This window comes from Diceros bicornis, chromosome 7, assembly GCF_020826845.1.
Source record: "Diceros bicornis minor isolate mBicDic1 chromosome 7, mDicBic1.mat.cur, whole genome shotgun sequence".
NCBI lineage: Eukaryota > Metazoa > Chordata > Mammalia > Perissodactyla > Rhinocerotidae > Diceros > Diceros bicornis.
Genome location: NC_080746.1, coordinates 33,689,472 through 33,704,472, shown reverse-complemented (window position 1 = coordinate 33,704,472; position 15,001 = coordinate 33,689,472). Strand labels below are relative to the sequence as shown.

At 33.9% G+C, this 15,001-nt stretch overlaps 1 protein-coding gene across 2 annotated transcripts in view; it reads right to left on the bottom strand.

The window, feature by feature from the left end:
* Positions 1-3,692: 3,692 nt before the first annotated feature.
* Positions 3,693-15,001, bottom strand: part of PGR (progesterone receptor) — a 73,598-nt gene continuing 62,289 nt past the window's right edge. For both annotated transcript variants that reach the window (XM_058545352.1, XM_058545353.1), the window contains 2 exons: positions 7,518-7,675; positions 3,693-3,963 (listed from right to left, as the gene is read on the bottom strand). In XM_058545352.1, coding sequence (XP_058401335.1) covers positions 3,808-3,963; positions 7,518-7,675 — 314 coding nt within the window. In that variant the 3' untranslated portion in view covers positions 3,693-3,807. The remainder of the gene's footprint in view (positions 3,964-7,517; positions 7,676-15,001) is intronic.

Below are 15,001 nucleotides of genomic sequence, written 5' to 3'. Positions count from 1 at the left end.
CATCCTTATGAGGCTGCAAAACAACAATAACCACAATGACAAAACCCAACCCTTCTGGCCACCACATTCTGTTCCCGCATAGTTGAGTGAAATAAAAAAAATTCTTAATTATGTTGGAAATTAAAATATGTGTGAGTGGAAAAGGATTTGTTTTAAAATACTGTTTTAGTTCAAAGTAACAAGAATCAGCTAATAAAATAATCACATCGTCAACAGTTCTCTGGGTCTATTACTTGAGTGTGAAAGGCTGACATTTTTATTTTTTATTTTTTTGGACACACTTACATCCATTTACTTATATCACGTAATCCATTCTGAGAGAGATCACTCCCACAGTGGTAGATTTCCTTTAACTACTGTATATGGAAGAAATTCAGATGCATTTATTGGGATGACATTTATGGGGAAAAAAGATATTGAAAGCTTTTTCAACAAATGTACATACCGATTTAATGCAAATGAATTACTAACATGACTAAATTAAGGAGTTATTTGATATTTATTTTAAAGTTAATATCTTACTTTGTGCTGCATTTGTTTTTGTAAAGTTATACATAAATAACGCTTTGCACCCATCAAATCCAAATTGTATTTCCATTTGCACCCTCAACAAATATTTGAGTGCCTACTATTCACCAGGCATTATGACTTATACCTACTACTGGAGTGTAACCTCTTTTAGTTATCATCTTGCTTCAGCTCTAAATTCTCATAATGCTTATTAGCACATTTTCTTGTGCTAAATATTTGTTAAATAAAATCAGAAATGAGGAAAATTTCTATGTTGAGGTTTATAATACAAAACAGTTTAGGGCTACTTAAATATAAGAAACAATTGTATTTGTGAAATATTTTTTAGGGAGGAAATAATATTCCATTCATTCAGTTTTAAAATTTAGAACATGGAGTATAAAGTGTTGTTCTTAAAAAATACAAAATATACTTATATTCTCCTATGTCATAGGCAGTACAAGGAGAGATCTCACAAAGTAGAAAGAAAAGGTGGAAAATTTAAAAGAGATGAAGAGAAATGAAGAGATGCAGTTGGGACTATGGGAAGAGAAAGTGATAAAGCATTGATGTAACAAAAGAATGACACAGATCCACTGCGATACCAAAAATAGAGAGAGAACATGTCATTCAAATCCCAGTTAAGAAATACTACTGGCCCACTTCAAAGTGGCTCCCAGACTTGCAGTAGACTCAGAATTGTAGAATAATGCATCATTGTAATTCAGATGTGCACAAAATACCTGGTGAACCTTAGGAGAAGCAAATCCTGTCTGGAAGATGCAGGGAAGACATTGCAGAAATGATGTTTGGCTGAGTCTTGAGGTTGAGATACCAGTGGGACTGGTATCAAAGGGGGGAAATTCAGGCAGAAAATTGATGGTAAAAAGATCTGCATGGCTGGAACATAAGATGAATGTATGACAATGGAGGATAAAGAGAGTCAAGTTATAGGAAATGATGCTTGAACACCATTTCAGAGTAATTACTATGTGCCCACATTAAGAAAAAGAGTGGACCAATTAAAATATAATCTCTGAGGATGGAGCCCAGGCAAAGATATTTTTACAAAGCGCACTTGGAAACTCTAATGTGCAGCTATAGTTGAGAATCATTGCAATAGGTGACTCGAAGTCAGTGAATATTTTAAGGTAAAGAAATAGCAAAATAAGATCCTTTTTAGGAAGATAACTGGCCTGGAGAGCAGAGAGAGAATGAGTCTGTGTGTGTATAAAGACTTTGAAGAACGGAATAGCAGTCAATTGTCTACTGTAATACATATGTATTCATATAAAAAGACACGTAGATAGACATACTAAGGAAGAGACCATTTTTATACTAACGTTAAGACTATTTGGAATACTTAAACTCTCATTGAGTGTTATAATCAAGCATTATAAAATTCACATATTATCTATTATATTTGCCACATAGATCTAATGAACCCAAGCCAAGGGCCCTGGTTGGAGCTTGTTTTAATCCCTATTTCAAATGCCTTACAAGAATTCACTATAGATACTCCATAGCTAATTCTATTTGTAAATCAAAGAAGTTATTAGTAAGAAACAGTTATGGTAACATTATCATGCCAATTTTTTTATCAGATGAAACCACTTTATCTTGGTTTAGGGGTCACATTCGTATTCATTAAGATTAATCTATGTTGTTGTCCTTTGGTAAACTCCAAGTATTTATCAGTTGAAGCGAACAGGTAATTAAAAATGCATTAAAAAATCAGAGACTTCAGTAAATGTTTTCCACATTGTTTTCAAAGTTACTTTGATTTTCTCATTAACAACTATTAGTTTGCATAAGATGGTATGTTTTATTTGTAAGATAATGTCCAATTTTAAAGAAATTCAGAAAAAGAATTGGGTCTACTAGTTTTTCTGAGCTGTTAAAAATTATATATATACGCCTAAAATTGGTATAAATTATTTTATCTAGAAAAGAAAACAATGATTGGTTTTGATTGAGTTTTACCAGTGTATGAACTTGGTTCTTCCTGTTATATATATATATATATTTTTTTTTAAAAAAAGTGGATCTCCAGTGACTCACATCAGAAAAGAATTCTTGTCTGTCTTCTAAAGGAATATTTTCAGTTCATAAAAGAATGTGAATTATGTGTTTTCTATTTATTATAATTGGTTGTATTATTTTAAACCAGTATCTAGTATTTCCTGAAATATTTCTTGTAAAATTGAATCTAAGGCACTCAAAAATTTTCAACCTGTGATTCAACCATTATGCCTCCCTGAGTGAAGAAAGAGAATAATATTTCTCTTCTTTTTTCTCCCCCCTCCCTCCACCCCTTCCCTCCCTCCCTCCCTTCTTGCCTTCCTTCCTTCCTTTCTTCTCTGATTTGAGAAGTGAATAAGAAGCTCTGACTAAAAGCAACATTTCTCAGGAAAGATATTCTTACATCGGTGTTAAAGGTGAGGAGACTGAGAATCAGTAAGGTTAAGTTACTTTCCACATGCCCCAGATGGTGAGGAGTGGAGTTAGGTCACAGACTCTTCTGACTTCCTATTCCATTCATAACCCTTATTAGAAGACAGTTCCAAAAAAAGCTTAGTAAAAAACTACAAAACCCACAATACTGTTGTCATAATGATATGGCTCTACTTAGTAACTTCCTTAGAGATCTGTATTTCCAATCTGTGAAACAGTCTTAACATATCAGCTATTTTTCCTAGTTTGAGAAGTATCAATCTATTTCAGGGATTTTTAACTCTTTTTCTCTATATTTTTTTGCATTAAAAATTCTTTGGAAAATCTGATGAGGGTAATGAATTTCCTCCTCACAAAAATGTATATACACTCATGTAGACAAAATTTTGCATACCATTTTAAAGGTTCATTTTTGTAAATATAATCAAGGAGACAAAGGGAGCTACCTACAGGGGACATATATAATAGCTTTTTATTTTTATATGTAAGATTTTTTTCCCCTAAAGTTGATTTGTTAGATGCAAAAGTTAAAAAATTTCACCTAAATGGTAGGAAATAATATGGATAAGAGTAAGTTTACTTTAACAATCAAGTTTAGTACTTTTTCAATCTTGTAAACTCTTAAAGAAAATAGGGGTACACAATAACACTTTAAAAATTCTAATTATGCTTTATAAAGGAAAATAATTAAAACCTCAATTTTCTCTGAAATTTACACAGTATGATATGTTATAAATGTAAGGCTTTGAGAAGAACATTGTAAAAACTCGAGACCTCATAATCCTGACCAAAACAAAAACAGACATAGCACAAAATTTAATTGTTTAAAGATAAAAATGACATTCACTTTTTATGAAAGAGAAGAGGTTTCACCATCCCTGCCAAGATTTTTGGTAATTGTGCAGCAATAACTTCAGACATCATTTCTGGAAATTCAACACTCAGTGCCCGGGACTGGATAAACGTATTTAAGCAGTACAGATGAAGTTGTTTGACGAGCTGTTGGTTTAACAAATGGATAAGAAACGTAAGAAAAATAATAAATTCACATACTATTGAAACATGGCAACTTATTTTTCTAACAATATAAATACTCGTCAAGATGTTTTCTTCTTCCCAAAATGAAAATAACTCTCTAGAATAATATGTAAAATATTACATACTCACAATGAAACATTCTGATAGTCCAGAAAGATTTAAAGAAATAGAAGTAATTCATAGTCCCACAGGATAACCAATGTGAACATTTTGTGTATTTCTTTCAAGTTTTTTTTTCTGTCCACACATGTATACAGACATACCCAGGTATATACACAATATGCACACATGCACATATATTTCTAAAAATGCAATTATAAAAAGTCTATTTGGTTTTTTTTTTTTTTGGTGAGGAAGATTGTCCATGAGCTAACATCCATTGCCAATCTTCCTCTTTTTGCTGAGGAAGATTGGCCCTGAGCTAACATCTGTGCCCATCTTCCTCTATTTTTATATATGGGACGCCACCACAGCATGGCTTGATGAGTGGTGCACAGGTCCGCCCCCAGGATCCTAACCTGCGAACCCCGGGCTGCCAAAGTGGAGCCCGCAAACTTAACCACTACACCACTGGGTCAGGCCCTATACAGTCTATTTGTTAATCTGGCTTTTTCACATAACAATATGTTGGCTCTTCCTATTTCCATACAAACAACCCAACATAATTCATTTTAATCTACTTTTAATTTTTGTCAAAGTAATTCATGGACATAATTTAAAAATTCAAGTAGTTCTGCAAGACTTACAGCCACAAAAACAACAGCAGTAACAATAAAACCCAGCAGTTTCCTGATATACGTCGTCTTATCCTTTTTTTGTGTGTGTGAGGAAGATCAGCCCTGAGCTAACATCCATGCTAATCCTCCTCCTTTTCTGCTGAGGAAGACCGGCTCTGAGCTAACATCTATTGCCAATCCTCCTCCTCCCCCCCCCCCCCCGCAAAGCCCCAGTAGATAGTTGTATGTCATAGTTGCACATCCTTCTAGTTGCTGTATGTGGGACGCGGCCTCAGCATGGCCGGAGAAGCGGTGCATCGGTGTGCACCCGGGATCTGCACCCGGGCCGCCAGTAGCAGCGCGCACACTTAACCGCTAAGCCACGGGGCCGGCCCCTTCTTATCCTTATTCCAGCTCCCTAAATGCAACCACTTTCAACTTCTTTAGCCTGTGTCTTTTAATATTTATCTCTGTATTTCTAATAAATTTTGTTTTCCACATTTTACATTATTGATTGAGTTTCTATTATGGAAAATGAGGATTTTGCTCTCTTATACTATACACCCCCCACCTCAACGACATATACATTCCCTTCTCCCCATTCTCTACACAGTTACATCTCAAATTTTGGCTAAACAATATCCAGCATTTATATTATAAAGATTTTTATTGTTTCCTGCTGGATTACATTTCCTTTCTAATATGACTTAACTTTTATTTTACTAGAGCTAATCACCTTGTGTTTTTGTTTGCTTTGTTTCCTCTCTGTTCATCACAAAGCAATAGTCAGATTCTCTGACAGAACTGTAAAAACTCACCTCAATATGTTCATATAGTTCCATCTTTTTTCCTAGTACTAGTATCCTGAAAGCCTCTGCATTACTGCTCTCATCTAGACTAATGATTGCTTGGCACAGTTAATGTGCTGGGAGAACTCGCTGCATCTCTCCTGGGTTGGATCTTCTACTTCTTTGGCTTACTCCAGTGTTTTGTTGTAAGAAATCCTGTAGATGTCCTTGAGAAAGGTTGTATTTGAGGTAAGCTCTATGAGACCTTGCATGTCTGAAAATACTTTTATAATGCCATCATATTTGTTTGATTGTTTGGCTGGGTATAAAATTCTTTGAAGATTTTCCATTCCTTCAAAATTCTGAAGGCATTGCATCATTGTTTTCTGGGTTCCAGCACTACTGTTGAGAAGTCCAACATCATTCTGAATCCTGACAATTTGTATGTTGACTTGTTTCTTTTCTCACGGGTATATTTTAGGATATTCTCTTTATTCCTGGTATGGTGAAATTTTACAATAATGTGTCTTGGTTCAATTGTGCTGTGCCTGTACACTGGGCCCTTCCAGTCAGAAAACTCATATCCTTCAGTTCCAGCAACTTTTCTTTTACGATTTCTTGCATAATTTCCCCTCCTTGATTTTCTCTATTTCTTCTGAAAATTCCTATTAATTGGAGAATGGAACCCTCTTAATTAATCCCCTGAATTTGCTATCTCTTCTCTCTAATTTTTCATTTCTTTATCTTTTTTGTTATTTTTTATGGGTTTTCCTGAGATTTATATTTCAGCCATTCTATTGAAGTTTTAATTTCTGCTCTTCTATATTTAATTAGCCAAAAGTACTTTCTTGCTGAATGTTCCTTTTTCAATGTTTTCTACTCTTGTGTCATGGACACAATATCATTCTTATTTCTCTGAATATCTTAATATTTTTGAGGCTTTCTTCTGTTCTCTGCACTAGTGCTTTTCCCTTCGAGTCACTTTTTTTTCATTTATTTTGTTGCTTTCTGCCTTTCATTTCATAGGCTTTACCTAAATGGTTAATAACCCTTGGCTGTCTGTTCATATTCAGGAGTAAGGTCTCAAATTTGACCTGGTGAATAGATAGCTTTTATATGCCTCAACTTTATTTTTAGAGTGGTTTCTGAACATAGCAGCAATAAAAGTTGTATTCAATATGTCTTGATTAACCATATACGTCTTGATTTATCCAGTCCTGGTGTTGGGCATTTCTAGGGTTTTTTCTCTTGTATAAGCAATGCTGCAGTAAACATCCTTGCTTTTATATCTTAAATACTTGCCTAATTATTTATTTAAGATAAATCCTAAAAAGTAGAAATGTGAAAAGGACAAAAATTTTAATTTTTGCTATATACTGCCAGATTATCTATTAGCATTGTTATTAACTTATAATTCCATCCAAAATAGTATGCGAGTCTTATTTTCCACATCCATACCCTTGCTTTCCCTGTATATATAACATCTTTTCTAACTTAAAGCAAAAATATTTTAGAACATATTCAGGAAAATGTATCACAATTCCTATCAACCATTAAATTACCCTCAAATTATACAAATACTAGTAAAAGGATATTTGGGTGATCTACATTGAAAATGAAAAAAGCACAGTAGAAATTCTGAGCAGTGTGATGCAAGTACTGTTTTAAAATATAACTACAGGGCCGGCCCCGTGGCTTAGCCATTAAGTGCACGCGCTCCGCTGCTGGTGGCCTGGGTTCGGATCCCGGGCGTGCACCGACACACTGCTTCTCCAGCCATGCTGAGGCCGCGTCCCACATACAGCAACTAGAAGGATGTGCAGCTATGACATACAACTATCTACTGGGGCTTTGGGGGGGATAAAAATAAATAAATAAAATCTTTAAAAAAAAATGTAACTACAAATATGAATTTGAAGAAACCATATGAAGTAAAATTTAGATTTAACATTTAAAAAGTTATAGAAATTCAGAAAATAATCACTGATATTCTAGAAAACAAAGTACTTACATCATGCAAGTTATCCAGAAGTTTTGTAAGTTGGTAGAAACGCTGTGAACTAGAGACAACTCCTTTTTGTCTCAAACCAATCGCCTTGATGAGCTCTCTAATGTAGCTTGATCTCATCTCTTCAAACTGGTTTTGACTTCTTAGTCCTTCTAAAGGAACTGTAAGAAGATAGTGACAAGTGGCACTTATGTTTAAAAAGAAGATACTAGCAGTTTATAATACAAATTCCTGAGTTGTATAATTTCTTTTGATATATAACTCTAAATACAAACGTTTTAAATACAAAAGAGTCAGTGTTATTTAGTTTTAGGACCTGTAAACTTCTAGTTCTCTGGAAGAATATGATAAGAACAAGCATATAAGTTAAAGCACATTTCAGCTTACCTATTTTAGAGCTATATCCACGGATTATGCATTTAACTTAGCATTTGCTCAAAAGAGCACCTGACATTATTGTAGAATCCTGTCTCAAATACTTGCTTTGATTTAGTTTACAACAGCCTGTATGTTGAGTCTTCTTTTTCTTTCTTTTTAACAAATACTTGGATCTCTCTGTAAAGTCTTGTCTTCATAGAAAACTCAAATATTTCTCACTGAGATTATTCCTGGTTAATTTACCTTTTTTGTTGTAATTTTAACATTGCTTCATTGAATTTTCTAACTCCTTCCTGCTGATATGGGAGAAAGCTATTGATATTTGAATATTTCTTTTATATCCAGCCACTTGGTTATACTCTATTTTTATTTAATTTATATTTCTATTTAAAATTCTAACACTTTTTGATCAATTATATTTTGTTTTCTTGGTATACAACAATACTATATTCAAATAATATCTTCATTTTCCCCTTTCTAATAGTTGTAGCTCTCATTTTTGCTTCATGATTCAGTGCATTGTTCAGGACTTCCAGAAAATATTAAATAATAATGGTGATAGCAAATATCCCTATTTTGTTGCTGATTTTAATGGGAATGCCTCTTATCCCCGTTATGTTAACTAGTAATTTAGATATTTACCTCTGAAATCTTTAATTCATACATCCAGATCTTAGGCACAACTTCTTTTTTTTTTTTTTAATTGATCTCAGAATTTTTATTTTTTCAGGATTCAGACTTGCTAGGTTGTATGTTTTTAGAAATGTATCCATTTCTTTTTTTTAAAAATTTTTTGTTTATTGCAGTAACATTGGTTTATAACATTGTATAAATTTCAGGTGTACATCATTATACTTCTATTTCTGCATAGATTACATCATGTTCACCACCCAAATACTAATTACAACCCATCACCACACACATGTAGGCACAACTTCTTATTCTTACGGCTGTTTCTCTTATCTCTACTACATTGTCAATTTACCTATAGCTTTGTTCTTAAATCTTTTAGGTCCTCCTGTTGTCACCTGAGATGCCCTGGTTGATTTCTTCAGCAGCTCTATTACCAGAACTCCCAATTTCCTTGCTTCCTTTTTCTTTGGCTGTACTTGTCCTGCAAACCATCTTTCAACCTTAAGTGAAGCATCTGCCTTTTTCTGCAGTTATATCCGGACTGCTGAAAGAAAACTCACATAACTTCTTGGATTTACACAACTATATATCTATAATCTTGACCATTAGCAATATTTCTATAGAGAAGTATACTTAATTTAAGCAAAGTCAACTGTATGTGTCCAGCAAAGGGAGAGAAATAATCCTTTTTTAAAACTCGTACTTATTCCCTGTACGCCAATCAGATTTTGGTTTCCACTCCTTTTGGAAAAAGAAGGCCACAGATAACAAACCAAAAGAAACCAAAAGCTAATTCTTTGGCTTTGAGTTTTTAAGAGCTCAGATCCTGAATATAAAAGGGACTTGCAAAGGTAATTTTGGCAATAAGTAATCTTTGTTCAATTGAAAACTTGTATATACCTCTGTATGTATATACTATGTGTATCTATGATCTGTCTAGTTTCTTCAAATAGCTATTTTAAACCTCCATAACTCCTTTTAAGCTTCCCAACTAACCCCACATCACCTTCACTCTTAAATATGAATATAAAATTATTTTCTCTTCTGATTATTAAAGTACTATTTTCCCATTGGGCTTTTAAGAGTTGGAAACTAGTAACCCAAGGCTTTCACTCTATCTAAATGTTTAGGACCAGAACTTGAACCAATTATCCTCTTTAAGAGAAAAGCAGGCCTAATCCCAAACTGCATCACATCCTTTGTATCAACCATTAACAACATGTTTGCAGGATATGATAATCTAATCATTAGGCTGTCATCCTCTGCTCCTAGGATATATCTGAAATGTTTCCTCCTCTCCCACTGTCTTCCCTAGATTTAAAGTCTATGATGAACCAGCTCTCCTAAATATTTCTGACTATTTCCTTTGAGCACCTTACCTTAATTCATTGTTTCCTTGATTATTACATCAAGTATTATATGATTGGAGAATTGTCTCTCAGATTCTTGTTGATGCCACATGTTGTGAGTTTTTAGGATTTTGGTGGCATATCTTAGTGGTAAGTTGGGAAAGGCTGAGTCAAGGGCAATTAGCCAGATGCTAATATAGATAAGAACACTTTTAAAAAAATAAGAATCTTAATTTTTGATTTGGCTAATTTTGAAATAACATATATTCATTGGAAAAATTTTAGAAAATGTAGAAAATTGTAAGTCAGCTGAGATCCTACAATCCAGTATTTTGGGACATTTCCTAACATGATCTTGAGAACCTTTACTTATATCATTCAAAATTCTTAAAAAATGAAATGTTTTAACTCTCACATAAAAGTTCATCTCATATAACTGTAGGAAATACAGTTTATTTAATTGTTTTATCATTTGGCATTTGGAATATTTTACTAGTCTAAATAATACTTATGATGAATATTATTTCTGACTTTTTAAAGGATATATTCTTAGAAGTGGAATTATTGCAGTAGAAGGTATTAATTTTCTTAACACTCGTAATGTACATTGCTAAACTTCTTACTATTTAACTGTTTTGTGGCCAATATTGAGTATTTTCATTTTAATTAATTTTTGCTTTTTATATAGAAAAACAAAACATTATCTCATTTTCATTTCTCAAATTATTAGTGAGGTTGAACAATTTTCTCATGCTTATACATGATTTGTATTTTTCTGAATTTTTCTGTTTTGTACTCATTTATCTAGAGGGGCCTAAAATATATTTTAAATATTTTTCTAAGTTTGTTGTTTAAAGTTTAACTTTTAAATATTTTATCATAGTTTTGCAACCTTATTAGGGCAAAGAGAGTGCCCTGGCAACCCAACTTTTTCCATGCTCCAAAGGAAAATATTCCATCAAATATTTTAGCCATTTCTTTTTATTTTTCCTTTCATAGCTTTACATAACATCCTTACAGTGCTGATTCTTGATTTTTCATTTTTAACTTTTGACTTTCCAGTATGGAAAATGGGGCTGCAGCTCTATTTTCATCTTCCATATCTACCATCACCACCACACTATAAGCACACATACACATACACCTTCCCATTCCTCATCGTCCTAATGTAATTTTCATAATATTGATATTCTGAAATTAAATCAATATTTATGATTATGAAATTAAATCAATATTCAGTGTTTATTATTTTAGCTATGTAAAATACTACCACAGTCAAGTCATGCAGCATATGGTTTCTTTTCTTTTTCAGTATAACTTTTTTTTTTTACTAAGATAAATAACTATCCTAATGGGTGTGAAGTGGTGTCTCACTGTGGTTTTGATTTTTGTTTCCCTAATGACTAGTGATGTTGAGCATCTTTTCTTTTTTTTTTTTTTTGTGAGGAAGACCAGCCCTGAGCTAACATCTGATGCCAATCCTCCTCTTTTTTCCTGAAGAAGACTGGCCCTGGGCTAACATCCGTGCCCATCTTCCTCTACTTTATATGGGATGCCACCACAGCATGGCTTGCCAAGCGGTGCACTGGTGCGCTCCCGGGAGCTGAACCGGCGAACCCCGGGCCACCACAGCGGAGTGCCCGCACTTAACTGCTTGTGCCACCGGGCCGGCCCCGTTGAACATCTTTTTATGTGCTTAATGGCTATTTGTATATTTCTTTGGAGAAATGTCTATCAAAGCCTTTGCCCATTTTTAAATTGGGTTTTTTTTTTTATTGTTGAATTGTAGGAGTTCTTTATATATTCTGGATATTAATACTTTTTTTTTATCAGATATGTGATTTTCAAATATTTTCTCCCATTCAGTGGGTCACCTTTTCATTCTGTTGATTGTGTCCTTTGAGGCAGAGAAGTTTTCAATTTTGATGAAGTCCATTTATCTGTTTTTTCTTTCATTGCCTGTGTTTGGGTATCATATCCAAGAAATCATTGCCAAATCCAATGTCATGAAGTTTTTCCTCTATATTTTCTTCTAAGAGTTTTAAAGTTTTAGCTCTGAGATTTAGGTCTTTGATCTATTTTTAAGTTAATTTTTGTATATAATGCAAGGTAAGGGTCTGACTTCATTGTTTTGAATGAAGTTTTCCAAACACCATTTGCTGAAAAGATTGATTATGTCCTTGATGATTTCTTCTCTTATGTATTTTGTTGTTCTCTCTTCTAGACCTCCAACTATTTGGGTGTTGGACCTCCTTCTGGAGTCACATTTTCTATATTTTTTGTCTTTTGCTCTCCTTTTAAGATGTTTCCAACTTTATCTTCCAACACCTCCACTGAGTTTTAAATTCTGTTTTCATAAATATATATATATATATTTAATTTCCAAAAGCTCTTTCTTTTTTATGTGTTATTCCTTTTTCATAGCATCCAGTTCTTGTTTCATGGGTACAATATGCTCTCTTATCTTTCTAAGGAGGGATAGCTTTTTTATTTTTTTAAAGTTTTCATCGCCCTACATGGTCTCTGTTTCCTCCAAGTTCTTTTTTTTTTTCCTCCCTGTTTTGTCTTTGTCTTTGATGTCAAAGGCCTCCCTCAGACACTTTGGTTGTTTATTTATATTCAAGAGTGGAAAACTAAAGAGCCAATTGATAGTTCTATTTGATGAGTAATGCTCACTGACTGTGAGCTTTAGTCCCGGCAATCCGGCAAAGATATTTCAAAGAGAAAACTCCTGCTATTAGCATATTTAATTCTTTTTCTTTCTGGATAAACAGATTCTGCAGAGAAGAATTTTTCATTCTCCTACCTGGAGGATATAAACCTGGATGACAATGTTCTGGGGGACAGGTGGGGGAAGTTTGCTGGAAGATGGTGTCTCAACATTTGGTATATAATCTTAACCTGTTTTCACTGAACCTCTCACCCTCAACAGTGCCTGCAGTTCACCAATCTAGCAAACCTCTATTACATTCTCTTCAAGGAATAAATCTACAATCTCTCTAAGTTGGAGAGGAACAACTGCTTTCTAGTACAACTAGATATTTGGAAACAGACTTTCAACAGAACTTTGTGTTTTTAACTCTTCCTTCACTCTCATTTTAAAAAATCATTTTGTCACAAACTGCAGAACATGCTAGAAGTTCAGTGATGCAAATCAAGTTGCTTCTTTGCTTTTCTTACTTCTTAGAATCCAAACTTCTCAGATATGCTTAATTAGTTCTGCTTGCTGGCTTCCAGAATTTTATTGCTATTGATTTCTCTCTCATTCTTTTTTCCTTTTATTTTATTTCTTAAAAAATCCCTTTACTAATAATTGAGTGTAGTTTTAGAGGGAACAATGGTAAAAGTGTGTGTTCAACCTGCCATATTTTCCTAGAGATGTGTATTTTAATTTTTAATGGCAAATGAGAGGTTTAAATTCTTATGTATCAAATCATTGAACTTTTTCTTTGCCAACTTTCCAATTGCAATTTATTTTTAAATAGGTATTCCTCATTTGAAATTTCAAAATCATTTATATTCCTTTTAGTTTGTTTTTAACAATTTAAGTGTTTACATTTAACTCAAATATCTGATATTATTTTAGGAAATAATTTGAGCTAAATATCTAAGCTGAGTTTTCCCCAAATATAAAGCTATTTTTCTCAACAATATTTGTCCCATACTCATTGATTTGTGATGGTTCCATTACAGTATATTAAGTTCTAATATATACTAGTCTGATTTGACTAACAATTCAGTGTATCTATTCTTCTTTCACACTGTATTAATTATTGTAGTTTTCTAATTCCCTCCTCGGCCCCCAAATTTTTGTAATACTTATCTATTTACTTTTCAAGACTTAAAGATGAATTTTCAATAACTTTGCCAAGTCTCTCCTCAAAAATCCCATTAGAATTTTGATTAGAATTTGTAGAAATCATAAGTACTACTCACTAAATATTTCTGTTTTTCCCTTTTCTTGATGTTGCAAGTGGCCAAGAATCTTGCTTTCCATGGTATGTGAGTGGAAGTCACACGTATGCCACTTCCTTCCCTTACCACTGCTCTAGTGATTGTGGAAGCATGTGTCAAGATATAGCCTCCATTTGCCTGGGTACCTGAGTGATGACAATGAGCAGAGCCTCCCTGTTGATCTGCACTGGACATATAGTGGAAGAATAAATACTTAAGAATTTTTTTTGTTAAGCTACTGAGATTTTGGGGTTGTTTGGTCACATAGCATCATGTAGCCAAATCCATAAATACAGAATTATGTTAATGATATTAACTAATTTGGGAGATCTAGGATGATCTATGGCATATCTGCTATAGGATTCATTACTGTCAAGAAAAGGAGGACAGGAGTTAATTGCTGTAATATTAAATTGATTCCAGTTGACTCTCTTGGCCAGTCCCATATCAATACCCTTAGTTTACTTTATGATCTTTCATCCCATTAGGCTTGAAGGTCTCTGCTGCACATACGGTTCCCAAGAGTGGGGTGACAGGGCTATGCGTCCTTAGATCCTGTATTGGTCCTCGTCTTTGCATAGATTTCATGAGGAAAACTTCCTTTGAGAGGGTTTAGCTTTTCTGTGTTTCCTCCTGATGTGTTACCTCTTCCTCACCATCACCATTTGAGATTTGTGCCACTAGAAAGAGGTTCCTGCGAAGATGCTGCTGAGAAAGACCCTTAGCTCACTCTCTACCTAAGGTCTTAGCTCCCTGTGGTTCCCTTTCAAATCACTATGAGTGAAGAAAGGATCAATTCAGACATTCAAAGGCTGAGCCTACCTGTGCATGGAAAAGGCGCAGAAAAGAGTAAAAGGTAAAAGCATAATTAAAAAAAAATTTTTTTTAATTTAAACAATTTTCCCACCCAGACCCTTGGGGATCTACTGAGGCAGAGGTGCATGTGTTCTTTGTATGTGAGAAAGAATGAAACGGATATCTGCCTGTCCTTCTGGTGACCAATGCTATGTTTCATAATATACCATTCCATTTTTCTTCAGGATATACAGCTGAGGTGCATTTCTCAGCCTCTTCTGCAGTCAAGGTAGACCATGGAATGAGGGTGGAAGTGACACATGACACTTCCAAGTCTCACTTCCAAACCTCCAGACTTCCAGGTCTCACCTCCAAACT